At 48.9% G+C, this 27,513-nt stretch overlaps 3 protein-coding genes across 5 annotated transcripts in view; 2 read left to right on the plus strand and 1 right to left on the minus strand.

The window, feature by feature from the left end:
- Positions 1 to 5,798: 5,798 nt before the first annotated feature.
- Positions 5,799 to 27,513, minus strand: part of LOC126533863 (maleylacetoacetate isomerase-like) — a 72,001-nt gene continuing 50,286 nt past the window's right edge. For all 3 annotated transcript variants that reach the window (XM_072289323.1, XM_055072458.2, XM_072289322.1), the window contains one exon: positions 5,799 to 6,003. In XM_072289323.1, the coding sequence (XP_072145424.1) occupies positions 5,840 to 6,003 (164 nt within the window). In that variant the 3' untranslated portion in view covers positions 5,799 to 5,839. The remainder of the gene's footprint in view (positions 6,004 to 27,513) is intronic.
- On the plus strand, positions 7,179 to 13,886 carry LOC126533871 (sulfotransferase 1C2-like). The gene is made up of 3 exons (XM_050181065.3): positions 7,179 to 7,313; positions 8,782 to 8,863; positions 12,856 to 13,886. The coding sequence occupies exons 2-3, from the start codon at positions 8,819 to 8,821 to the stop codon at positions 13,816 to 13,818; spliced, it is 1,008 nt and encodes a 335-aa protein (XP_050037022.1). The 5' UTR covers positions 7,179 to 7,313; positions 8,782 to 8,818; the 3' UTR covers positions 13,819 to 13,886.
- Positions 14,199 to 27,421, plus strand: LOC129385546 (sulfotransferase 1C2-like). Its single transcript, XM_055072191.1, has 5 exons — positions 14,199 to 14,222; positions 17,582 to 17,661; positions 21,538 to 21,633; positions 21,785 to 21,815; positions 26,433 to 27,421. The coding sequence occupies exons 1-5, from the start codon at positions 14,199 to 14,201 to the stop codon at positions 27,393 to 27,395; spliced, it is 1,194 nt and encodes a 397-aa protein (XP_054928166.1). The 3' UTR covers positions 27,396 to 27,421.

Below are 27,513 nucleotides of genomic sequence, written 5' to 3' on the forward strand. Positions count from 1 at the left end.
TTTTTCGTGAAGCCTGGTCCTCCCAAGTGAGAAAGCTGGAATAATCAGGCGGATGTGTTCCGCTTTCATTTCATCACTTAGGACAAAGCCCCGATCTGCCATCAGCGCGTCACCATACTCAAGGGATTTGCAGAACCCAGAGTGCTGCACAATAAACCTGTCTAACGCACGTCCACCATACACGTGAGAAAAAAACGATCCACTGGGCACAATCGCAACAAGAAATTTTCCAGTGCTTGCCCCTTTGAAGTGGCTGTACTTTGAGCCCGTGCGTACAATTTCTTTGGGCGCTGCATGTGTAGTTCTGTACATTCAAGGATACATGTTGTGCCCTTGTATGCTCTCTGTGCAAATGTGTGTGGAAGAGGCCATTGAATTGTTTCACAAGGAAGCCATGCAATCAACTAAATTCTGCTTATGTCTGCCAGCATGGCCACTGTCTTGGGAAAAACTTTTCCTGCAAGAGACACCGACACACTGAATCTGTATACCAGGTCTGCATACAGGAGACTAAGCCTGAGGCGCATTAGTGTTAACAGAACAGTATCACTGATGGTTAGTGTGTTCTGGAATTTTGGCTTCGTTTCTACGATCCGCCTTTTTGCGACGCCGAACTGCGCATGCGCAGCGCCCTAGCGGCTGAGGACCGAAGCAATTTGGCAGGCGCACGGCCGGACTCGACTCTCTCCTTCGAGTGAGTGAAGTACGGCCGTGGCAGGCGCTGCACTTGTCAGTGGAATAGGGCGCCAGCCGTTTCTCTTACTCTTACAGACCGGCACATATCCGTGTCTTGCCGTTCCACACGGTTTACGCCGACGTATATCGCGACTACGCCTGCCCGTCCAGCGAGCAGACCTCCACTCTAACACACATGCTCCGGGAGTGCGGGTCGAGGCACTCCAAGTTCAGCAAGGAGAAGTGGGACTCGCGTTTGCGTAGCCCCGTTCTAGACAAGCGAATCCTGGCTGTCCGGCGTGCCCGTGTCCGGGCCGGTGGGCTGGACCTGCCAATCCCGACGTGGGACTAGCCGGGTGCGCGACGAGTTCGCGTCCTCGCCAGACCTCGAATAAAGTTATTTCACTCACTTGTCAGCCTTGCCATTCTCACTGCCGCGCGCACGGAACGCCTCTAGAACATTATTGCCATCGAAATTTGGCGCGATGCTAATATCGTGTCTCGTTTACGGCGGCACCTCCCGTGACCATCCCAGCAGGGCAATGCGGATTTTCCGCTTTCCGTCGCTAAAACGCGATCGACAGCGCCGTGAAGCCTGGATTAGGGCTGCACTTTGTGACAGGTATGTATTGGTATATGCAGTTTACCCCTCTGCTTTTGTCATTACTGACTCATATGAATAATGTCGACGAAGACGCAAATGTATGTTTGAGCTAGCGAAACAAACGATCTCTGAACTCGCGCAGCCTGGTTCAGTGAAACGGGAAGTTTCTTTCTATTGTCTCTGTGCGTGCGTCGCTAGATCGCCGTCATTTCGCAACTTCACACCGTGCACACTTGCAGCTTCATAAACGCTCAGCGAATGCTCGTGATGTCGGCGTAGTTGTCCGTCTGAGCCAAGCTCACCTGCACTGCCGGGCTGACGTGGGAAACATCGCGCACTGTGGAAGTAGCTTATAGTGATAGTTAGCAATCGTTGCTAGTTGTCGTTTCGTCATTCTTGTCGGCCTCAAGTAAAGTAATATTTACTTTCAGAAGGCTTTTATGTTAGTTTAGCGAATCGGCATGTAGTACGGTATGCACTAAGGCTCGTTTTAATGTGCGGCATCTCCTGGAGTCGAGCGGTGCGTTTTACTGTGTAATTGACACATTTCAGGGGCGCCTTCGCTGTCGCCCAGACATCTGGACTTCGTACTGACACGTGCACTTGTTTATCTTTTTCGGGTGACCGCTTTTCACCGTCAAACAAATGTTATCACTCAGCATGGGACACGCCCGCATGTATCGGAAATTTCTCGAATGTAATCGATCATTCTATCCGCTGTCTGTCGTCGCCGATGGAGTGGAACTTTCTGGAAGACACGCAGGCACCAGCGATTATTATCTAACATTCGATGGCTCATGTATAAAAGCTGACGCGCTTGACCTGCTTATCAGATTTCGACGATCGCCGACAGTGTTCGCCGCTATCGTCGTGCTTTAAGTGCAGCCTGTTTTTGTGGGCACAGGTTCGGCCAATAAAAGTTAGTTTCGTCATTAACAGTATTTCTACTGTGGTCTTTGCCGTCACTACTATACGTGACAATACCGACGCTGTTTGTGTACATGCACCAGTTCAAAAACACAGACGTGGTCAACCGCTCTGTTCGTACCCGCGTTCTAAGAAGACAGGCGCCCCACAAACGGGGTATCACCGATTTCGGTCATTCTGACCGTGTTCTTTCTTTTGCATTTTTGTAGATGTACGCACACTTTATGTGGGTAAATAACGTATTCTACTTGGCATTCTCTTGGCCTCCCCACTGCCTGTGTATGTATGAGCGCCTTACACATGACACACCGTAAAGCAAGACATGCAGTGGTGAACCGTGATATTCTGCCTAAGAACTACACGTCATGCCCTATTCTAATCATGCGTTTTTGTGCGTACTCATACTGTTTTATTAATTGTTCACTTTACGCCACAGGTGCAGCGGTTTCAGGCCAAGGAGGAGCTTGTAAAGCGTTGCCGAAGCTCTTCATCCAGCCGTTCGTCACGGTGAAGAAACTTCCGGGTACAAAGCATTCACCAGCGGGCTCGATGGCTAGCTGACGATGACAAAATATGACGGCGTGTACACGTTGTTTCGGTCTTGTCTCACACGTTGATTTGGTCGAGAGTCTCGCGTGGGGCGGCTGTCGAGGCGCACAGCGGCGCCTGCCAAATTGTTTCTCGTGGCCAGCGCACGATGGCGCCAGTGTGCATCGCAAAAGGCGGGTTCCCATGCTGGCGGAACCGCCTCGATTGCCGCTCCCTAGACACTAGCAGCCAGGGGTCCCTCTAGTAATTATCTTATGCAACTACGTACAAGGTTGTTCCTTAGTTTTCCCCTTCCTACGCCAGGTGTCAGCGCATGTCTTACTGGTTTGCTTTGCCTCTTCATAAAAAGGGTATGCTAGGTAGGGTAGACATATGCAGCTCCGCTATAAAAAAACGGTGAGGCCTGCCGCGTCAGTTCGGCTGCGATGGGAGCGAACGGGACAGTCTCAGTTGCAACATCGGCCGCTTGGCTGGGCCGAGCGGCGCTAGCTGGCGGGGACGAGACGCGTCGGCTTCCACGGGCCGCGGCGTTTCAACCGCGTTCTTGATGCATTTTCTACGACGACTCCAGGCAGCCATCTCCGACTGGTGGCGCGGCAGTGGATTACAGCGTAAGGTACCTAGACGAAACAAGCAAAACAGCGCAAGGTCCCTAGGTAAAACAAGTTGGTTGTTTTATCTAGGGGCCCTAGCTGCACGGTCCCGTACTGCAGCGCAACACGTGGCCGCCAACTGCAGGCATCACTCTCAATGCCACCGCGGCTCCTGCACTTGCGCTCGGCGCACTAGCCAGTATACCGCGTGGCCACGTGCCCGCGTGGAGACAGTAAAGAACGCTCGGACGCGTCTCGCAATTTCATCGTGGTCAGAAGCGAGCGAATTGACCCAGCTTCCTAACGGCGACTCGCCGCCTCGACCTGGAGAGATGGCTAGTGCCCGATAGACACGAGCAACACACGCTCGGCGATGGCTGCTCGCCAGCACCGGCAGAGACATTCTCAGAGCCAGGGGAGATGCCGCGATACCTTGAAGCCCAGGACGAGGGCCATCGCCACCGGCAAGTTGACGACGACTACACCGATGGAGGAAGCCGCCGCGGTTCCCAAAATGGTGATGACGACGACGGCACCGTTGGAACTTTCTGCGAACCCGCCAACGATCCTGGGCAGCGGCCGCCGCTGGTGCAGTGTAGCCCACCGCCACTGCGGGCAGTTCGTGGTCCTTGGACGTAGTGGAGGCCATTCCCCATGCGTGGAACTCCTACGCAGAGACCATTCCTCTGCGAAAGAGGACATGCTCTCCGGCGCGGCTACGAAGACCGACCTTCTCTTTGCCGTCAGGGCGACTGGGTACACAACCAACAAGCGGACAGCAGCGCACCGTACTTTCCACACTAGTCACGACCAGGCTGGGGTGACACTTCGGCGAACGCGCAAGACAGATCTGAACGTCACCAATTATCTCAGCGGTGCGATGGCTTCGCCACTGGAGGGCGACACTCTGTTTCAACTGAACGCGTACACGGCTCTGTACGTGGCGAGTGCAGTGGCTGGTTCCTGAGGCCGGAACCGGAGCCGGAGTGAAGATCGAGGAGACTTGTGAGCCTCGAACACACCGTGACGTTTAGACGAGTGTAGCGCTTCTGCGACCGCGTGTTTGCGGGAGATCGCGCTGCAGCAGCACGTCGAGGTTTGCGCAAATACGTAGTATTGGTTAGGGTCGCGTACATTTAGTTGATATATTTGTTTACGTGTTTCGTTCTGAATCATTTTCGCGGAGCAATGCGTTACAGTAGTGAGCTTGCTTACATCATTGCTGTTTGTTTTTGTACTTCTAGCTTGCTTCTATGACAATTCAACTATACTAGTAAATGCGATTTTATATAACATCATTGTTTCAAAAGAAGTATATTCGAAGGTGGCTTTATCACGGGGTCAACTTTTAATGATCATTGTATTTAGAAAACTAAATTCTGCCAACTGTAGCAGGCAGAATGTTTATTTACGGGCTCGTAGTCTTTACGAATAAATATTGTCGAAAGTTGCCGAGTTCGAAGAAAAGTCGCCGAATCGGTCTATATGTGGGAATCGGTGATAAGCGAAATTTTCTGTGATGTTTACTGAAACGTCATCGTTTTACTTAGCCACTTCTGTGTATCTCAGTGCTTCTCGCTCAATAAACGCTGTAGTTCCATTTTGTCCACACACTGCTGCTTCTGTTACTAACAACTCTCTAGCCAAACGCTCCTGGCTCAATGCCCGCTCTGGTCCCGTTTTAATTCTAAAACTGTTTATGCCCCATTACGCGAAAATTCGTCGGCGTGGCCATAGGATGGTGCCAGACGCCGTAAAGTGTAAAGACACGTCACAATATCCTCGGATTGCCGTCACATTTCTCAGGGAAGTTCCTGTCAACTACGTAAATTAATGTATTTGAATAGAAAATGCGGTAAATTTCGGTTTGGCTGGGAAACGAAACCGGGCCTCCTGGGTGCGAGACGATCTACGCTCCCCCAACGCTATTGCACACGTCACGTCGCACGCGGGCAAGCGGGCGCGTTTTGATTTAGCCTTTCCGAGGCGCAGTTACAATGCAGGCTAGAGATCGCGTGGACAAGGAATGCGGGCAAAAAAAAAAAGCATTTTACCGAAGGGGCTATAATGCTTTCGCGTTCCCACATGTTAGCAGTCTGCCGAATTTTCGCTCCCTCAGTGGGTTTTGCACACTCGGCAGCTCTAGAGAGGCAGCGACCGCGCGAAACCGAGGAGAAGGGGGGCAGCACGCCCAGGAAGGGGGCGGCGGCCCTCTCGGACCCGCGGAAGTAGCGAGGAACCAAGACCTCGAGGAGCACTATGCACGAGACTGACGTTGTGGCCGCGTCGCGGTAAAAGCTTGTCCTCCCTGCGTGGAGGGAGCCTAACCGACTCTGCAGGCATTTTCACTAAAGTTGTTCTCTCTCTCGCTCTCTCTCTCTCTCAGCTGGTTCTGTTGCCGACTTCACGTCTTGCCTCTTGTTCTACTTGTCTAGGGGATTGACCGAAAGAGAAAGAGATAGAATAACTTTATTGTTTGCCCAGGATGGCGTCAACGGAAGGGGAAGAGGTGGGAGGTCCTGTTCTGTCTTCTTCCCCCTTTAGGCGGCAGCCAGGAGTCCCTGGGCCCTGGTGGCGTCTTCAGCCATCCGGACAAGTCGGACTTGCACTTCCGGATCGGAGCTGAGCAGCGCGGTCTCCCACCGATCCAAAGACCTGAAGACATGATTTCTAATGAAGAGTGATCTTTCTCTAGGACGTGACTACGTTTAAGGGGCGACGACCTAACCATGTGCCGAAAGTCTGACCTGCCTTTTCAGATTTTGCATTCGGCTGTATACAGTCCTGGGTAACAGCGGCTGTAGGCTACAGGGTTAGGGAAGCTGTTGGCCTGGAGCAAACGCCATGCCACCGATTGCCACTTAGTCGAAGTTATTTGTGCTGCAGGATACTTATCCCTCACATGTCCGAGAATGTTTACATACGCAGTGGCTCAAGTTGTCTGTTAGGTGGGTACCACTGGGTATATGTCCCATGTGCACGTAGCGAAACCAAGTTGTATAATTGGAATGCAGTGGGTATAACTGGCCAGAAACCTAAAAAACCAGGAACGTCAAGAGAGTTTATTTGTCGCGCCTACGTCAGAAAGCCAACAGACGCTACTAGAGGTGAGCAGTGCCTCTAGGCTTTCTTATGTTGACTGTGTTGTCTGGTCGGTCCCGCTGTCCTGTGAAAAGAAATGTGTACGACACACAGGCATATGCATAAATGAGATATTAAAAGAGCATAACTACAACGTACAGAAAGCTATTAGCGGTCACCTATAGGTCTGCACTGCAGAGGTTGCAATCCAATCTTTTCAGGAGCAAACGTTACTCGTCCGGTACGATTTTTCCATCAACTGCGAGGCTTTCTTTCCAAGAAACCCGTACGGGTTTCCTTTGTACCTTCGTGCTACAACAATTCGTGTGGATGCCAATTTTGTCCCTTTCATCCAATGTGTAGTATTCGATTCGTATTCGAACCTTCGAATATTCGTTCACCTCTACTAATTAGGCGTTACTGCTAACACACGACGACCATGCAGAGCGTGTGTGTGTGTGTGTGTGTGTGTGCACGCGCGCGTGCGTGCGTGTGTGCGTTCGTGCATGTGTGCGTGTGCGTGTGTGTGTTGTCGTAAATCATGAGAGCAGTTCCCATGATGTGAGGTAATCGACAGGGTGCTGAAAACCGCAGAGAGACACGGGAACTTCACCTCTGTTTTCATTGTTCTCTGCAAGGACGCACACACTGACACGTGGCACCAAAGGTATATCTGGGTACAGCAGATTACTGCAGAGATATACGTGAAGGCGTTCGCTGATAACGTTTATCGCTCTAATCGAGCGTAGAATTGTTGTCTTGTCGGTGAAAGTGCATTCGTTGTCCTTTCGTGGTGGCTGCTGAAGAACCCACCAACGAATAACTGAGGCTTTCTACTTTATTTGAGTTGTGTCGCTTGCTTGCTCAGGATTCTCGCAGTGCCAGTAAGTAACAACTTCTCCTATACGCTCACTTCTTCTTCACACGAAGACCCATTATACCGTGTGTTGTTGGTCGGGTGGCCGTGCGAGCCACTTATTATTCTCGTGCTACTTGTCTAAAGATATCGCCACCGCGCTGTGTATTTTATTCACGCTTTAGCATGTGCGTGCTGCTTTATACTGATCCCAGCCACGACCGTTAAAATTGTGATAATTCGAAATTTCGGTTAACTTCAAGAAAATCGGAAAACGTTTGCTTACCTGCTCTGTTTTCATGAATTCTGAAGTTACGACTTCACTTCAGTTAAGCATTTCGTGTTCACTTGGGGGCAATCCAGCCGAAATTGGCTGATGAAAGCTGCTTTTACAAGTCATGAAAAGTGAAAACGCGCCCTGGCTTACAAATATCGTCACGGATATTTTGTGTCCCACTTATTTTTTATTTATCTTTTTTTGATGTTGCTCATTTAGGCGCCTATCGATTTCATAGTTACGGTACCAAGCCTCAATTCATTCAGAGCACATTTCATATGACCGGTGCGAAAAAAAAAAAGCAGGCGCGCGGCGCAGCTTCTCGGACGTGAAAAAATGAGGCTCATCACGTGCCCCGAAAGTGGAGGTGGCTGTCACGTGGCATAACAAACAACTTGAGAGCCCACCAGTCGGCCTGGCGTGGTGACTGAAGGCCACACGATGCCGGTGTCGCCGAAAGCTGCCACAATGGCACTTCCGATAGCTGGTTTCTCTTGAACCGAAATAGACGCGCTCTGCCCTTTTTGTTCCGTCGAATGCTGAATGGACTCGGCTTTTGGCACCACGGCCATAGTGTGCGCATGTGCGTCGCTGGTACCTGTTACCACGAAACCTACTCGGCTGGCCTCAATCACGTGTTGACTCTGCTTTCTCTTTTTCACGTCCGAAGTCGTGCTGTATACTTGTCGCGCGTTTGAAGCTGGTCGCATTAGGAGGCAGTGTAATTAATTACCGGTCATTAAGGGTTACGGACTGGATTCCAAGAGAAGGGAAGTGTTGCAGAGGGCGGCAGAAGGTTAGGTGAGCGGATGAGATTAAGAAGTTTGCAGGGACAACATGGCCACAATTCGCAGATGACCGGGGTAGTAGGAGAAGTATGAGAGAGGCCTTTGGCCTGCCGTGGGCGTAGCCAGGATGATGATGATGATGACAATGATGATGATGATGATGATGTAATTAATTACTTGTTGCGCTTTCGGAGGCTCCATAGCGTAACTACTGGGCCAACAGCTACCCAGTAAAGCAACAATAACGGGACAAAGATGATCTGTCTGCCCTCCTTTAATGTTCAGGCTTCTGTGAATGCTGAGGGGAAGGAGCACGGGATGGTGACTGGTCGTCATTCCCGGTTGCCGTAAAATTTCCGGTAACCGAGAACTGAGATTTATATACAGGCGCAGCAAGATTTATAACGTGCCACCAAATATTCGTTTCGCAGGTGCCATATGGTGTTGGAGAGCTGCCTGCTGTGAACGATGGAGTCCCCTGCCCAAGAACACGCTGCACAGGCTACCAAAGAGGTCAGCACATTGCACAAAGTTTGTTTTGTCACCTACTTGCACACGGTGCACACTGGAGTAGCCCCTCATTAGTACACAGTTCTCACGACATCTCACGACATCAAAGTGACCCGGTGACGGGAAATATTTGGGCACTATTAAAATATTGTTACGTGAAGGACGATTCGTCGATTCCTGGTAAAGGGTAAACGCCCTTTTTAGTAATTCGGTTTAGGTGGCGGTAATCAAAGCAGAAATGCCACGCACCATCTTTCTTTTTGACGAGCACGACCGGCGACGCCCAAAGACTCGACTAGGGCTCAACAATGCCTCTGGCGAGCCCATCTCGTTTACTTCCTGCTGAATAACTTTCTGCTCTGCCGTGGACACGCGATACGGTCGGCGGTGAATGGGAACAGCATCACCAGTGTTGATCCGATGCTTAACAAGGGACGTCTGACCATGTGGTCGATTTTCAGTGTCAAATATGTCGCGGTAGGAAGGCACAGGGCGATATAGGGCGGCGGGTTGGTTAGGTGCGAGGTCCGGAGCGACCATGGGATGTAATGGGCCGTCAAGATTCAAGGCATCCTGCGGGTAATCAGGAGTATCTGGAGACGCGTCGGCTGCAAAAGCAGTGACGTGGTCGTCTGTCAATGACCGGAGCATGGCCACCGCTATGCCTTCAGGTCGACCGAAAACTTGGGTAAAGTTGGTCTTGAAGACCAACCACGATGTTAGGTCGGCTTCATGGTTTAGAAACCATAGTTTCGCAACGTCCGTAAGATAGAATGCGACGTTTCTTAACTTGGTAACGTCGTCCCACTGGTTATGTGCACTCACTCGCTCATAAGACGAGATCCAATCTTCAAGTCTTTGTCATCTGTGCCGGAGAAGATAGGGGGATCTCGCTGACGCAAGGCACCGGCACAAACCAAGGTGGCCGGCGCCGTTGGAGGAGCTGTAGGAGTGCGTGCGTCGTCGGGCATGATGGGGGGTAGAGTGTGACTCCGAAGTTCCAGGGTGGTCGAAACCCAGCACCTCTACCACTTGCTAAGAGATTTATTAGCAACGGGCGCGAACGGGTAGCCGTCACAAGCGTTCGGCGAAAGACAGCAACCACGAGCTCATGCCGGTAGCGATGGTGCTGTGGCGCAGGCAGGCTACTCTTTTTCGTTACAATCGCTTCATCAAGCCAAAATTGATAACGGGGAGACACATCCTATTAGCGGCAAGGGTTACGACGGAGTGTGGCACAGAGATGTTGCGCGCCAGGAGGACATCACGAATAGGCGCGACGACATAGTCGCCATCAGGCACGGTTGCCGTTGAGGCCAATTTGACAAAGGTAAGGGCTTTTGGAGGTAAGCGAACAAACGCTGTAGTGCAGAGGGTGTTCGGTTGTTCGGGGCGAATGTCAGAAAGAAGAGGAAGCTCGAGGCACAGCGTACCGGTGGTACAGTCGATGAGGGCAGAATGCGTCGTCAGAAAGTCGAGCCCGAAGATTAGGTCATGAGGGCAACTGGTGAGCACGGTGAACAGGACTGGAACTTGGCGGCCAATTATTCCTATGCGAGCGGTGCACATACCCCTGACGGCAACAGTGGCGTCATTGGCGACGCGTACGGCTCGAGGGATGGCACGCGTAAGAACTTTTTTGAGGCGACGACATAGGCTAGCGCTCATTATGGACAAAATTAATGCCGTCAACGGAACAACATCTACGTCTACTTCAATTAGGTTCGTGTTGGTGAGGAGCGTCAACAGAGGATTTGGATAGGACGAACGTGATGCAGCACTACCTCCAAGAGCTGCATGGCCTAGTTTTCCGTCCGTCGGTTTGGCGAGGAAAAGCGGCGAGGCTGGGGTGACCGGGAGTGACGGCGTTGAGGCGACGGCGATCGCACAGAGGAGCGGCTGTCAGGGGCATCAGAAGCAGCGTACAGGCGGCGAGGTGAATAACGGCGAGCGTGGGCGTATGGGCGAGGAGCAGCGAATGAGCTCCAGTACGGCGGCATCCAGGTGGTGCGGCAGTGGCGGGATACGTGACCAACGCGGTGGCAGCGGAAGCAGATCGGTTTGTCGTTTGCGGTTCGCCATTCAGCAGGACTGCGTGGTCTGGGAGCGAAATACTGGTCATTACAGGTTGTGGACATGGGAAAGGGTGCCGCATCAGGTCGGGAGACAGGACAGGTGGTAGTGATGCCAAGGTTTGCAATTTCTTGTCGCGCAACTGCTTGAATAACGGAAATAGTGGGGGCCGCTTGGTCAAAGGTACCGTCAGGATGCCGTGGATGAAGAGGGGGCCGGACTCGTCGCTTTAATCTCACGGCGAATGATACGTGTGACGTTCTCTTGAAATGGTCGTGTGGCGTTAAGAGCGTAGCAAGAGGACGTGGCGGGGGTGTTTGGGAGCCGGGAAAACTGTGGGACGACGCGGCAGCTTTTGGCTTTGACGATGGCATGGACGGTAGAAACGTCGTTGTAGACGAGCAAATTGAACGCGTAGTCCGCGATGCCTTTTAGTATATGGCCCACCTTGTCAACCTCGGTCATGTGCTCGTCGACATTCCGGCAAAGCGCGAGCAGTTCCTGTATGTAGGATACATACGATTCGGTCAACGACTGGACACGGGTGGCAAGCTCTTTTCCCGCAACCTGTTGGTGACCTGACGGGTTGCCAAATAGGTCGCGAAGCCTCTCTTTGAAAATGTCCCAGCTGGAGAGCTCGATCACATGGGTGCGAAACCAGACACGCGGTGTCCCGTCCAGATAAAAGATCACATTGACAAGTGGTGGCTTTGGCTAACGCGCTCATACGTGCTTAGGCAGTCGTCTCCGTCAACGTCGTTTTGGGCGAAGAATGTCCTAGGATCAGGGAGACTAGGAACCGTAACGTACGTTGCGGTTGGTGTCGCAGGTGTAGGTGGCGACGGGGTGGTTCCATCGGAAGCCATGGCTGAGAAGACGAGGGTGCGGCCGCTTCGGAACTCCGTGGCGGGGACGGGGAACGTTCCACCTCCACCACAATGTTACGCGAAGGAAAAGTCAGTAAGACAAGCAATTATTTACAGGTTATATTTGCAACAGCGATTGCAGCGCTGACCGGTTAGATTCACAGCGCGAGCCCAGTTCGCTCTTCCTCCTCTTTTCTCGAGTGTTGGCGCCCACGCGCCTCGTTCAAACAATCAAATACCAAACGCATGTAGCAATATGATTCGCACTGTAACGTCTCTCCACGTACCGATATTAAGGGGAGTCGTGCCATCTGTGAATAAGGCTTTAACAAAACAGTTCTAAACAGAACGTCCTTTTGTGAATTCAAGCACAAAAGTAACTGTAACACAAATGCATTACTCCGCAAAATTCGGGAATTATTATCTACAAACTTGTGTCATCCTGAGATTTATTTCCAAGTGGATCCGCCTTGCGAACTCCCCGGCTAGAATTTGTAAATTGTAACATGGGCAACATTGCAACATAAGGTAATTAGTTAAAAATGTATTTAGTGGTTTTATTGTTAAGTAATTGATTATGTATTTTGATTATTATGCAAGTAATGTCCGCTTCTTCGAGGAGACCAGCTCATGAACTAGAATTGGGCTGTCTGCCACAGGAAACTTTAAAAATTTTTTTGAAAGTGTTCTCTGAAACACCCCGTATATATAGTACAACTGACGGTGGTCCACTCCGCACCACCGTCACTTGCACTGACGTCCTCGAAGAGGCAGGTCGTGTGTAGAGTAAGTTCCTGAACAACACTTTGCAATGTGGTAAACTCTATTTAAATCATGGATATGGGGCCTTAAAGAGGTGCGACGTAATGCGTGAGTATTACGATGCATTTATCTCGCATCTACCGCAAAATTGCCACTGAATTTCCTTCTACATTTGAATCAAAAACACAGTTAATTTCTCTTAATTTCTCTGATTCCTTCGGTGGCTTCATTGTCTGTTTGTTTCACTAAACTGTACTTCTTTATTTACAAGGAAGAGTGTCTTCTAACTTGCAGGCTCGAAGAGATACAACATCGCAACGCATCTACCATGAAGTAGACGGCCTGTACGTTAACAAGGCCTTGACGGAGAAGAATCTGCGGTCTGCATTTTCTTACAAGCCCCTTGATGAAGACGTCTTCATCGTCAGTTACCCCAAGTGCGGAACAACCTGGCTGCAATTCATCGTGCATGGCATCTACACAGGTGGCGTCGGCGGGCTTCCAAGCTCGGAAGAACGCCGAAAGACAATGACATTCCTCGAGGTTTCGGGTGTCGAGCGTGCGATGTCCATTCAGCGACCGGGATCCATCAAGACTCACCTGCCGTTCCACTTGCAGCCGTACTCTACCAAGGCCAAGTACATCTACGTCACGCGGAACCCATATGACTGTTGCGTCTCGTACTACTATCACACGAAGTCCCTGCCGCCATACGACTTCCAGGACGGCACGTTTGACCAGTTCCTGGATATGTTCGTCCGCGGCAAGGTCGACTTCGGCGACTACTTCGACCACCTCCTGTCCTGGTACGAGCACCGTGGTGACCCCAACGTGCTTTTTCTAACGTACGAGGACCTCAAGAGGGACACACCGGGATGGATCTTGAGGATAGCGGACTTCCTCGGAAAAGAACAGTACGGCAACAAGATGAGGGAACAGCCAAGTGTTCTCGATAATGTAGTGGAGATGACCAGCTTCGAGAACATGAAGAGTCTCAACGAGGAGTTCAGGAATTGGCCGAAGAAACTCGAGGCACTTCCGGACGAAACATTGACGGAAGCCATGAGGTCGATGCGGGAAGCTCTGGGCGACTCCATCAAGCAGCTGCCAACGGAAGATCACATCCGCAAGGGAATCGTTGGTGACTGGAAGAACCACTTTTCACCCGAACAAGTCGCACGGATGAAGAAGCGTATTGCACTCAAGACGCACGGAAGCGACGTCATGAGTCTCTGGAAGGACACGGACATTCCTTGAGTATCAGACGCGCGAGAATAAAGAACTGCAGCGTTGTTACGGTTGCCGGCATTGGCGCATTAGTTATCTGTGAGCATTACAAAAAGATGTATATTGTACGATTCCACATACGCATCGCATCCAACCGCATCCAACCATATCCAAAATGTTCCGAGAGGTTCGAATAATGGCCTCCGAGATGGCTACGGCGCACAGCTCGGAGGCCTCCGGTCGGCGGCCACCTTTGGATTGTTGAGGTTGCTGCAAAAATTACCTTTGGCGCTAGTGGTTAGTACGAGGTATATATGAATGCAGACATGCATGATTTAGACGGATGTACTAATCACAATGGTTCTCTATTGCTAGCCCTGTGCGATGAACAGAACTTTATGGTAGTCAACATGGGGAAAAACTGTCACGGGCAGGTAACGGGGCAATGGTGGGAATACGCAGGCAAGCATCGACTACGCCTTAATCTCAGAAATCGTCTACGAACAACAACTCCAAGTAACAATAACCTAGGCAGTGTTCATAAACATATAAGCTTAATATTTGGGAGATGCCAACGGAGGACAGGAACCAAAAGCAGCAGAATGCGCTAAAGCTAATGAAAAGTAAAAAGAAGATATCGCAGAACGCACAGACAAGAAAGTGGAGGCGCTTCCTACAGCAGCCTGCGAATGCAGTGAACTGGTAGGGATTATGCAGCTGGAGTTAAGACAAACAAAGCTAAAGAATTGTGGGAGTGGAAAGACGAAGCCACGCAGGTGGTGGAAAAAGTAAACAACTCAAGCCACGTGAGAGCGTAAGCAGGTATCTAGGGATCATAGAGACGCCAAAAGGTTGGGAGCAAAATAAAAGCTACTCTTTCGATGGAACAAGTATCGAGAAAAGAAAAGGGGGGCGAGTTCGCTCGTGCAAGACAAAATTAAGTGCACAACTGAACGTTGGGTGCGTGAGATTCGCAAAAGAAACAAAGGCGCACCAAAAGGATTCCGGAACCACGCAAGAGCATTCGGAGCTCCAACTAAATATTCGCAAACGGCTATAAAGGATGAAGACTGTAACATCTTCGAAGGAGACGATGCGTTGCGGCGCATCATAGACGTTATTAGGAATAACTTCGGCACGAACGAGAGCGTAGTCCAGACTTAACCAGATCCAGCAACAGAGAAGCCTGCGAGATCAAAATTTAATGCAGAAATCTTTTACTGGAGAACAGCAGAAGAAGATATCCCTAATAACACGGCAGCAGGAGTAGATGAAATCTCAATACTGCTATTCAAGCAGCTGGGCCCAAAGAGCAACGCACTGCTGACTAGTGCTACAGAGCAAGCGATTAAACTGAAGAAAGTTCAGTTTCGAAGGCGTAATGGCATCTACAAAGGCAAAGGAGATAACGAAAGGACGAGTTAGTATAGACCATTTACAGTATAACGTCAGTGATATATACGATAACAATGCAAGCCATAAAATTGGAGTTGTCAAAATGAGTGGGGAAAGAAATGTCCTGCGACAGCTATAACATAGTTTCAGACCTGGCAGAAGCTTAGATCATATTATTTGCTGTAATAGCTCAGTGAATAGATATTTCAATAGATCAGAATAGACCTTCATAGATAGCATTTTTAGCTTTTAAGGGAGCTTATACGACAACGTAGACAGGGAATTGTTATCGAATATTCTCTAACACGAGGGGATAGATTACGACTTCGCGGTGATGCTGATAGAGGTATAGAAACACAACTCATTGCAAATTGTACTAGAAGGCCGAAACTGCAACGCAGTTCTGGAAATTCACCGAGGATTAAAACAAGGATGCCCTGTGCCTCCATTGTTGTTCACGCCTTATGTTAAGAGCTTAGAAAAAATGATTGGAAAAGAATGAAGTAGGTTTTCGTTGGTCTTACATCCGTAACTGGCAAAAGGTGCAACAGAAATTCTGTGGGCTGACGTATAGGGACGGCATAGTGCTACTAGCGGACAATGCAAGAGATTTGCAAATTTGCCATTATCTGTGGCAATGCATCGGCGAATCTAGGCCTTAAGTAAGCATACAGAAATCGGGAATTGTGTTTTTTAATGAAGAGGTGAGTAATAACTTGATATAAGTTGGACAGCAACTCATACCCAAGTTAAATCAATATGGAAACCTGGATGCATGCATAAATGAAGAAAAGAGCCTACTGAAGCACCCACCAGGATAATCTGATAATGAAGGGAAAGCGAAATGCAGCAGTGATGAAACGTACATCACTTGAGAACCATAAACAACCGTTTTGTCGACCACTTAGATCATTAAGTAGTTCATGGTGTAATGGGTAGAGTATCGTGCTGCTGTGTTGACAGAATCGTTTTCCAAACCAACCGTTTGTCCAACTTCGGTCACTGGATATGAAACACTGAATCTCGCCCGTTTTTGAATGAACATTTATTCCCCCCCCCCCTGGGTATGTGCGGATTTTTAATGAAAACCTTGCGAAAAAGAAAACCGTATTCACCAAGCTAAATGCGGTCGTACAATCGCTGTAGTCGACAACAGACGTGTGTTCAGTGGATGCACAGGTGCGAACTTCCATACATGGGTCCCAATTGGGCCGTTCACAAAGCACGCCCGTCGCAGCTGCCAACGTAAAAAGGAAATTGTGCGATAAGGGGTTAGCGATCTCATAAAGCAACGCTCATCTGCGCCTACCGACCTGCCGCCGGTAAGCGATGAAACGTGCTTTCTCAACGAATCGGTTCGGAGGTAACGACGGTTACGTGGGGATAACGGGTGCTTAATTGTTGCCGGCGTGGTCCGATAGCCCACTTGAAGTTGTGCAGCCGTAATTTTCGCGTATGATTGTCTAAGGCACGCGTTGCTGCGGGAAACAACTGTGTACAGGCGGATTGTTGCAGTTCAACAAGTGCGTAAAATGCGGCAAGTTGTGTTTGTCGAGGCTTTTAAATATAGACTAGTTGGTATTGAGGTGCTCGTGGAAGTACTTGCGTTGTGTCTCAGTGGCTAGAAATGCGGTACCCCTCCAGGTCGATATCCAAATCTGATGAGTAATTTGCCATGTTACCTGCATGCCTACATGTGTTGTGTATGTTGACAGTAAGCTTGCACACGCTCATAGCTTGTACATTGTTTTTTTTTTTTGAAGCGCTTGCGGTATTAAGCTTTTTCGTGCAAGACGAAAGAACATGTTTAGACGCCTCAACTTAGTGAAACCTGGCGTTGTTGGACAATTCACTGTCGTAATGCGTGTTATTAGCCCCAGTCTGTTTATTACCTTTTTGCGAAAGACTGCCTATTTACAATTATTCACGAATTACAAGCGAACGGAGAGGCAAACGTCAACCGATGTGGCATCATAACCTGCCCGATATTTCTACTTCTTCGTCATCTCAGGACGACAGCAAAATGTCTTTTTGTCTTGGCCTCCGTGAAAATATTACTGAAATATTACTGCGCGGTTGCAGTGAAAAATTAATTTGCGACGCCGCGATACCTGTGCCCGAGGTTTGTCATGTTTTTTGCGGAAGGAGAATCTATATGCAAACAGACGGGATGCAATTCATTCATACAGGAAGCCAATGTAGTGACACGTGAAAAGAGAAAGAAAGATGAGCAAAGTCGCACACGATTGATGCGGTTATCGCGAGGATTGTTTGAAGGTGCAGAAGGGTGCGATAAAACACGTCACTGCATGAATAATCGGGCATCCACTCGCGCGGGTGCAAAGTTACATGAAGACTTAACGAGAGTTGTAAAGGCCCAACAAATATTGTTTTGCAGGTCATCTTGTGCTGGACAGCTGTCTTCTTTGAAGAATGGATTCTTTGTCAGGAGAAGGCGCTGCAAAGGGTGCCAACGAAGTGAGCAACTTCCACAAAGTTTGTCTTGACATGTGAAGCGTCTTGAAATATAGCGCAATGGGACGGCACAACAGAAAGGAAGACGAACACAGGCGCCTGTGTTCGTCTGTGTACGTGCTATTGTCATTTTAAGGAAGACGTAACAAAAAGTTCTTTTTTTTTTTTCAAAGTCAATGCAGTTTCGTTGCTCTTGTGATGTCGTAATGCGAGAAAGCTTTAACACAAAAGAAATGGCGCCCTGCGAAACCACTGTTCTGGTAAAGAGCAGTTGGAGCACGTGGAACTGTGTTTGAAAATGCGTACACGGTCAAAAAATAGAGCTATTCAGGAGAAGTGCAGGCAACGGCTTTAGGGCCAGCGATGACAGGCCTGCCTTCTTAACGCGATCCCAGGAACTAAGAGGCAAACTTATTGAGGTGTTCGGAGACACCACAGCGCACATATATTGGGCGCTTCACAGGTTTGAAGTTTGAGCGCAATGAGTCCTTGTGACTAGTCGCAGTAACATAGAATGAAGCTCGTGGTCGCCGCGTTGGCGAACGAATCATAAAACGATGCGGTGATACAGCGATAAATAAAGGTGTCGAATTTGTGTCATAAGCGTCTCAACGGCTGTACGTTTAGTGACCGGGTGCCTCTGTGCGATGACAATCGTTGCTGCTATCGATGAACATCTCGGGAGGCCATGACGTGTCCGCAGTGCTTGGGTCTGCACGCTCTGTATGGTGCACAGATTAGACTTGCATGTATTAGACAATTAGACAGGTAGACAGGTGGCCCTCATCGACTTTCACGCCAAGGACGAGCACGCAAGGTTCGTGGATGCGGCAGAATACCAGGGAGACTGCGCGGCGTTCGCAGCTACCGTCATCGAGGCGTCGTCCGGCGCGACCAGGGCAGCGGCGAGCTTACGGCTCCGCGAGGCGTGTCAGGCGGAGGAGGTGGCCATTGCCCTGGCCATTGCCGACCCCGGGTGCCAGACAGTGTTGTGCGATTCGCGAAGTGCAGTGCGGAATTATGCAAAGGGCAAAGTGCGTGGTGAGGCTGTGCGCGTTCTGTGCTCGGCTGACCTGCAACGACAGAATCGGTATGTTAGAATCAAGTGGTTCCCGGCGCACGCGGGCAACGATGCATCCGAGAAGCACGATAACCACAACGAGACGGCACACGCAGTGGCGCGAGCGCTAACCAACCGCGCCGCTGCAACCGACCGTCCAACGTGATGTAGTGCCAAGGATCGCATGACAACGTTCAACGAACTCACACAGTTCCACCGCCTGGCTCGAAGGACTTTCCCACCCCCGCACCCGGGGCTGAGCCGTGCGGAGGCGGTGCTGTTCAGACAATTGCAAACTGGTTCTTTACCCACCCCAGTGTTAATGACTCATCCATACCCTAAATTATATGTGAGTGATGTGTGCCGCGTGTGCCAGCGGGAGAGGGCCACCCTGACGCACATCCTATGGGATTGCACCAAGTTCCCCAATGAGGCTACGACAAGTACAACGATTCCGCCGCGACTCGCGGCTGCGGCGGAATGCTACGACCACGAAAGCCAAACCTGGGCCGTCCAGCAGGTCTCGGCGGCTCTTGAAAGACAAAGGCCGAGCGAAACCGACGGAACGTTGCCCCTCAGGGTGACCGACCGCGGGAGTAACACGCGCTGGAGTTGAGTAGAGACCACCCGCTGAGAAGACGTCAGGGCCCGCGTTACGACGCCATTTAGTCATGGTGTCGTTCTGCAGGCGACTACATGAAGTTGTCTCTCTCTCTCTCTCTCTCTCTCTCTCTCTCTCTCTCTCTCACAGGTAGTCTGTATCGCAGAAAATGGAGGAAGAAAGTGCCGTGCATAGCTGTAGCATAAACTGCGCAGATGATTGTCACAATTTTCCAGCGATAAACTTAAACGTATTCTCAGTGCAAATTACCTTTTTTTTTTCTTTTTTCAGGTAACGTCCCGATACTGCAGAGTAGGTTATGAGGGACGTCGTAGTGGAAGGCTGCGGATTCATTTTAACCACCTGTGTTTTCTTCAACGTACACCCAATCCGCTGTACACGAGCGTTTTTTGCATTCCGTTCGCACCGGAATGCGACCTACCGGAGCGGGGATTGAACAGACGGGCTAGTCCTCAGCAACGCAGCATCCTAGCCACTGAGATTGAAATTTCGATATCAGATGGTAGTCTAAACTGCCGCTATTCAAGCATTATGGCCTCCGAAGTACGACTCTGTAATTAAATTACGCCTCTGTCCCACCTTAGCTCTTGTGGAAAGGCGTGTGCGGCTTGCAGATGTTTTTTTTTTATATATACTCGGCTGTTTCCTACCACTCTTCAGCACGATTTGCAGCATTGCAAAGAGAGGGGGAGAATAAACTTTTTTATGAGCAAGGACAGTGTGCGCTCTGGGTGGGCGGCCTCCTTATTCCAGGCAGCCGCGGGCCATAGCCATCTACCATGCCCGTTCCATCAGGCGGCGTTGTTTTTTCGGGTCCGGGTCTGCTAGCTTGGCTTCCCACAACTCCTCAGTTAGTGTTTGGATGTCTACTGTGCCATGTTTTCATACACATCTCTATACCACATGACATAGGGTGTCTGGGGCAGCGCAGTAGTTGCAGATGTATCAGAGCTCAGATGGTGAAATTCGGTGCGATAAGATACCGTGGACGTAGGTATTGGCTTGCAATTTCCTAAGTGTTACTGCTTCTTGCCTAGGTAGGCTGGGGGGAGGTGGCGAATAAGTTCTTCTGTCTAGCCTGTAGTGTTACAAAATATCGGTGTATTATTTCCGGACTTCATCGTTCCTCCTTAGTGCGTCCTGAGAGAAAGCCTGTTGAACGTGAGTTCGGCCAGAGGCGTCGGCTGCCTCCTTTCCCAGCAGGGACTCGTGTCCTGCAGTCCAAACGCTGTATATATCTGGCAGGTACTTTTTTACCATCGTTGTGAGGATTTGCAGGGCTTGCCTGGATATTGTCCCTTTCTGGAAATTTCGGCAAGTCGCTTGCGAATCAGTTAGCATCATTGCTCCCTCGCCGCAGGTTGAGATGGCCAGGGCTATTGCTGTCTCTTCTGCAGTATCTATTTCTCTGGTTAAGATGCCAGCTGCCGAACTCTCTTTTCCCTTGATGTCAACAACGCTGATAGCATGCGCTGGAGTTTCAGAGTATTTCACTGCATCGGTATATCGCGTGTCCGGACTTCGGCCGTAGGTTTTTCGGAAAGTCTCTATTCTGGCTTTTCTTCTACCTTCATAGTGGATTGGATGCATATTTGTTGGAAGGGGGGCTACAGAGATGTACTCTTGAATTGTCTCTGGGATTATCCTCTTCTCGGCGCGCCATTGCATGCCTTAAGTATATGCTAATCTTCTGAGTCTTGACCTTCCCGTTTCAGTGAGTTTCAGACGTTAAAGTTGTTTGACTTTGTGCGCTTCGACTAACTCTTCCCAGGTTTTGTGGAGACCTAGGCGGAGTAGTCGTTTTGTGGAGTCGCGTTCGAAAGTTCCTATAGCAATCTTCATAGCCTTCCGGATGAGGGCCTTCACTTTTGCGATTTCCGCACTCTTGAGGTCTAAGTAAGGTGATTCTGCTGATGATGAGGACTAGAATGATTCTGGACTATGCCTTGTTCTTTCAAACCATGTCTTCTGTTTGCTACCCATCGTACCAGGTGTTCTACGTGCATGACGTTTGGGTAGGGTGGCGGCGCCCGATGTGTCCTTGTTTATACGTAGGACGAGGATTCTGAGCCACTCTACTATAGGGATTTGCATTCCATTCAGGCACAGTTCTGGTCCTGGGATTTAACCTTCTGGTGGTTTTCCTCTGGTTCTCGCTTTTAGTATGAGAATCTCTGATTTTTTTTCTGGTGCGCAGGCGAGCCCGCAAGCCTCGAGATAGATTTCTGTCCAATCCATCACTTCTTGAAGAGCATCCTGTTGAGTTCCAAAGGATCCGCCTGTCGTCCATATGGTAATGTCGCCTGAATAGAGGGCGTGCCCTATCCGCTGTATTCCTTCAATACATTTGGTAGTTTGTGCATGGGTATGTTAAAAGGGGGAGGAAAGATGACAGAGCCTTGAGGAGTTCCTTTTTTCGCCATTTCAAACTTCTCCGATTTCAGGCTGCCCAGGGCAACTCTCGCTGTTCTGCTGGTGAGTAAGTTTCGTATGTAGCGGTATGTGCTTTCGCCACAGTGCGTGTCCTGGAGATTCTTCAGCACTGCCTCGTGAGAGACATAGCCAAAGGCTCCTTTCACGTCCATGACAAGGCTTGCGCTCTTTTCATTTTCATTTATTTGTTGTTTGAGACATACAGCTGTCTCAGGGGCTGCAGCAAAAGGCAATATTCTTGCCTGACAAAGGCTGCAGCACCCAAAGCATGTTGACACTCTGAAGCAAACAACAGCACAACAAGTGTTACAATTTTCGAAATATGATAACATATAAAAAACGATTAACAATTCGAATCTCAATCAGAACACGTTAAAAAGGAAAACAAAACAGTAACATTGCAGTACATAAGGAAGTTATACAATAAAGCAGCGAAGAAAATACGTTTAAACAGATTTCTTGAACCTCAAGCTTGATTTCGTGGTTTGTAATTGTTCCAGAATTGTGGGATTATTGTTTAGTAAGGTTGATATTTGAAAGTGTAATGCCTGTTTCCCGTAGTTCATGCGAGTAAGCGGTATAGAGATTGGGTCATGTCTGAGATTATACGGAGTTTCTTTGGTGGCGAAGGTCTGATTAAACTGTATGTGATCAGCCTGACGGAGACGGAACGCCTCGAGCGATAGCTTAAGCAAAAATAGGTGGTCTATATGGAGTATGCCAAGCTTATCAAAAAACGGTTTAGTGTGTGCAAGAACAGGTAGGTTACAAACTGCCCTTACGGCTCTTTTTTGCAGCCTATATAGTGACATAAGGTTAGTTTTGGTAGTAGTTCCCCAGACCAGAAGAGAATAGTGTAGACGAGAGTGTATTAGTGTGTAATATAGCTGTTTCTTTAAATTCATTGGAATAAGATGCTTTAACATGTTAATCATTCCCGTCGCTCTACGAATGTCGGCTCTGAGGGTCTCCACATGAATGGACCAATACAGGTTTTCGTTAAACCATACGCCTAAAAATTTTACGCACTTCGTATTTTCTATAATGCGCCCCCCAAAATTTAACTCGTAGTGACCCATCAGCTGCTTTCCTCTTGGTCTAAATATGACGTACTTTGTTTTTTCGCAGTTCAGTTGTATTCTATTTGAATTTAGCCAACAGTTGAGGTCCCCCATCCATCTATTGGCTACGTTAAATGCTTCTTGTATGTTATGATCAGAGAAGAAAACGCTGGTGACATCTGCATACAGAGTTATGCACGGTGTGTTTGGGATGTTAACAATATCATTGATATAGAGAGGAAACAAAGTTGGGCCTAGGATTGAGCCCTGAGGAACACCGCAGTTTAAATCAAGAAGTTGGGACTTAGAATCTTTTAGGCTAACAAACTGTTTACGGGAGCTGAGATAGCTCTTAATTAAAGTATATGCTACACCTCTTATGCCATACCAGGGTAACTTTCGAAGCAAAATATCGTGATTAATAGAGTCAAAAGCCTTTCGGAAATCCAAAAACACTCCAATAGTGTAAGTCTGTTTTTCAAAGTTCTTAATTAAGTGGTCTTTCGCATGCAAAAGCGCTTGCTCAGTAGACTTTTGTTTCTGAAACCCGAATTGTGCTGGTACTATTGCTTTGTTTTTTGTCAAGTGCCCAACTATTCTTTTATTTAAAATGCGTTCAGGGATTTTAGAAAAGATAGGAAGAACTGAGATGGGTCTGAAATTATTGAGGTTATCTAACGCACGCCCCTTATGCAGTGCCACTACTCTCGCAATTTTCATGAGCACGGGAAATTCACCAGTCGATAAGATGAGGTTGCAGATATGCGAAAGCGGGTGACATATTACTTGCGCTACACTCTTTATAGGCTTTGTACTTATTTCGTCCGCTCCGCATGCGCAGTTATTCTTTAATGTAGATATGACGTCTGCTATATCTGCTGGGCTTGTTGGGTACAGGAATATAGTGGGCATATCAGAACATCTTTTGTATGCTTCACATCGGCCCACAGGAGCATCGCTACACTGCGCAGCAGAAACCTGGAAATGCGAGTTAAACTTGTTGGCTAGGCATTCCCCTGATAATGTTATCCCGTCGATAACTATTGACTGAGGACAGTTCGTTTTGTTGCCCGTCAATAATTCTCGAAATGTTTTCCAAAGCAGTGAAGGATTGTTTGCAGCTGCGGTGAACTTATTCTGATAGTACTCGCGTTTAGCCTTCTTCATATTAGAGTTTGTTTTATTTCGAAGCTGCTTGTAGGTTTTCAGGACGTGTGGATCTTTCGATTTAATGAATGTTTCAAATAACTTTTTTCGGCGTTCAATTTCTTTATATAGTTCGTATTACGTTCGTATTATTATTGCTATGCTCACCTAGATGATCAATGACGTCCTCCTCCAGTTGCATCAAGATGTCTTAAGTCGATAAGTGGGGGCGAAATCCACACATAGTGTCGGGCATGTACCCGTTTTCTTCCATGTATGGAGTTAGTCTGTTAAGAACCATATGCTCGAACGCTTGCCTGCGCATGACGTTAGGCCCATGGGTCGCATGTTTTCTATGCCCAGTGGCTTGTTTGGCTTAGGGACCATGACAACCTTCACGTGCTTCCAGATTGCTGGTATTGTTCCACTTGCCCAGATTTCGCTGATTGTGTTTAGGTGTTCTGCCGGCTTCTTGCTTAGGTTGCGAAATATTTTGTTGTTTATGCGGTCTCTACCTGAGGATGTGTTTCGAGTGAGCTTTCCCAATGCCACTTCCATTTCTGCCTGTGTGAATGAGCGATCGAGTTCGCCTCTTGGCATTCGTGCCAAGGGAAGCATGCCAAGCCTAACCGTCAGCTTCTCTCAGAGGTGAGATAAGCTCGAAGGTGAGAGCTTCCCCGACCGCTCTGAGCTGGTGCGCGGCGCTCTGCTTGAACTAGTCGAACGTTAATTCGACGTGACCAGTCTCAACCATTAGCGACCAATCGTGACTCGACCAGTCGAGTGACGCGCTGGTTGTCATTAGCCACAAACGACTCCCCCGAAGTTACGTCTCGCTCCGTTGAATATGGAAAATCAGTCCTGCAGACGGTCGCAAGCGTGATGAAGTTTCGCGAAAGGAAAAATGGTTCCAGCCGTTATTAGCACGATGCTACAGTATATGTTATGAGCGCTCGATTTCTACGTGCCAAATGCAGACCGCTCCGCGAGAGCACTCCAGAAACACCCGAAAGTGCTGTAATAATAGAGTTTGAAGCATATTTAGATATAAAGACTGAAAAACCAGCCGCGGTGGCTGAGTAGTTATGGCGATCTGCTGCCGAGCGCGAGGTCGTAGGTTGGACTCCCACCCACAGCGGCCACGTTTGGTTGGGGATTGAGTTCTATGTAGCCGGTGTAACGGGCTTTGTGTAGACGTTGGAGAGAGCCACGCGCATGAACTGTCGACTTTCTAATAGTTCACACTCAACTGCTACGCCTCTCTTATCTGGAGAATTGCTTTGGAGCGTCAAACACTGTTATTTTCGTATTCTCGTTTTCGTGCTTCGTTTCGACGCGATAGTATGACTGCGTAGACTCGGTAGTTTAAATAGTATTCGAGAAAGAGTATATGGCGAACTCAAGGGCTCAGTTTTCTCGTTAGCAGCAATTAAATGAAGCCGTGCGACAATTAAACCACGAATGTATATGGGAAATTAACTGTATATATTGAGCCCACAATATGCGACATATCATAGCAGGAATGACGCGTACATAAAAGTGAAAATAACATAAAGAGCAAGAAGAATTCTTAGAAACATGGTAAACACACACTCTTAACGCCACGACAGAGAGATGTACATCGTATTATGCCTACATGTGACATGAAAGTCAGTGTTACTAAAGATATAGATTTGTACTAACCCTAACGTAGGTGTATCAAGCCTCTGCAACTACGTATAGCTCGCGAACAAAGTTTTGCAGCTGAAGTGAACACAAACGCTTCGTCAGGTGGTCTAAACGCTCACACACACACAAGCACAAGCACACGCACACGCACACGCGCACACAAAATAAAGTAGAGCAAAAGTACAAGGCAGGGACAAAAAAGCACGAAAAGCTAAGAAAAGAAGGCACAACTGCTACCAAGTGCCACAACTACGTCCTGGCAAGTAAGAAAACTGAGAAATACATAATGAATGAAATGAATAAAGTTATTTGAAGTAGAATGAATGTACATACATGATGAAGCAGAAAATCCTTAGCGAGAGTCCAAAATCACTACAAAAAGGCCACTTCTTTGGCTACTTGTGTACGCCCTAAATATACGCGACACCTGCGGTCGAATGAATTCTGCACATCGCCACAGCCGCCAGCGGCAATGGCTAGCACTCGAAGGGTTGCGTTTAGCGTTTGCACATAAACACGCAACAAAGTTAGCACAGAAGCCGCCGCCACCGTGGGTGCGTCTATAGAGTCACGCAGACTTCGGAAGCAGTTGGTTGACCTTACACCGGCGGCAAGAGGTCTTTTCATATTCTACCACTTCGCTTTTTTCTTTGTTTTATTTCAACACTTTATTCAAAACCACAGCTAATTTCCTTGATACATTCGCTGGCTTCATTGCCCGTTAGCTCATCTAAACTGCGTTTTATTTTGCTTACGCGAAAGTGTGTTTCTTTCTCACCCACAGGCGCAAACAAGATCTACAGCGCAGGACATCTACCACGTAGTAGACGGTCTGTACGTTACCAAGACCTTTACGGAGAAGAGCCTGCGGTCCGCCTTTTCTTACAAGCCCACTGACGAAGACGTCTTTATCGTCGGTTACCCCAAATGCGGAACAACCTGGTTGCAATTCATCGTTTACAGCATCTACACGGGCGGCGCCGGTGGGCTTCCCAGCGTAACAGAATGTCAAAAGACGATGGCGTTCCTCGAGATTTCGGGAGCCGAGGGTGCGATGTCCATTCAGCGACCGGGAATCATCAAGACCCACCTACCGTTCCACTTGCAGCCGTACTCCGCGAAATCGAAGTACATCTACGTCGCGCGGAACCCGTACGATTGCTGCGTCTCCTTCTATCACCACATGAAGTGCCGGCCGAGATATGGCTTCCAGGACGGCACGTTCGACCAGTTCCTGGACATGTTTGTCCGCGGCGAGGTCGATTTCGGCGACTACTTCGACCACCTCCTGTCCTGGTACGAGCACCGTGGTGACCCCAACGTGCTTTTTCTAACGTACGAAGACGTCAAGAAGGACACTGCTGGTTGGATCTCGAGGATCGCCGACTTCCTCGGCAAAGAAGAGTACGGCAACGAGATGAGGGAACAGCCAAGTGTTCTCGATAATGTAGTCGAGCTGACCAGCTTCCAGAACATGAAGGGCATCAACGAGCAGTTCAGGAACTGGCCATTGGAACTCGAGGCACTTCCGGATGAAACGTTGACGGAAGCAACGAGGTCGACGAGGGAAGGTCCTGGCGACTCCATCAAGCAGCCGCCAACGAAAGATCACATCCGTAAGGGAATCGTTGGTGACTGGAAGAACCATTTTTCGCCCGAACAAATCGCACGGATGAAAAAACGAATTGCACTCAAGACGCATGGAAGCGACGTCATGAGTCTCTGGAAAGACACGGACATTCCTTGAGTATCAGAGGCGCGAGAATAAAGAATTGCCGGTATTGGCGCATTAGTTATCTCTGAGCACTACAAAAAGACGCCCGTTGTACGCTTCCGAGTACGCATCACATCCAACCGCATCCAAT

Source organism: Dermacentor andersoni, chromosome 7 (genome assembly GCF_023375885.2).
Source record: "Dermacentor andersoni chromosome 7, qqDerAnde1_hic_scaffold, whole genome shotgun sequence".
Taxonomy (NCBI): domain Eukaryota; kingdom Metazoa; phylum Arthropoda; class Arachnida; order Ixodida; family Ixodidae; genus Dermacentor; species Dermacentor andersoni.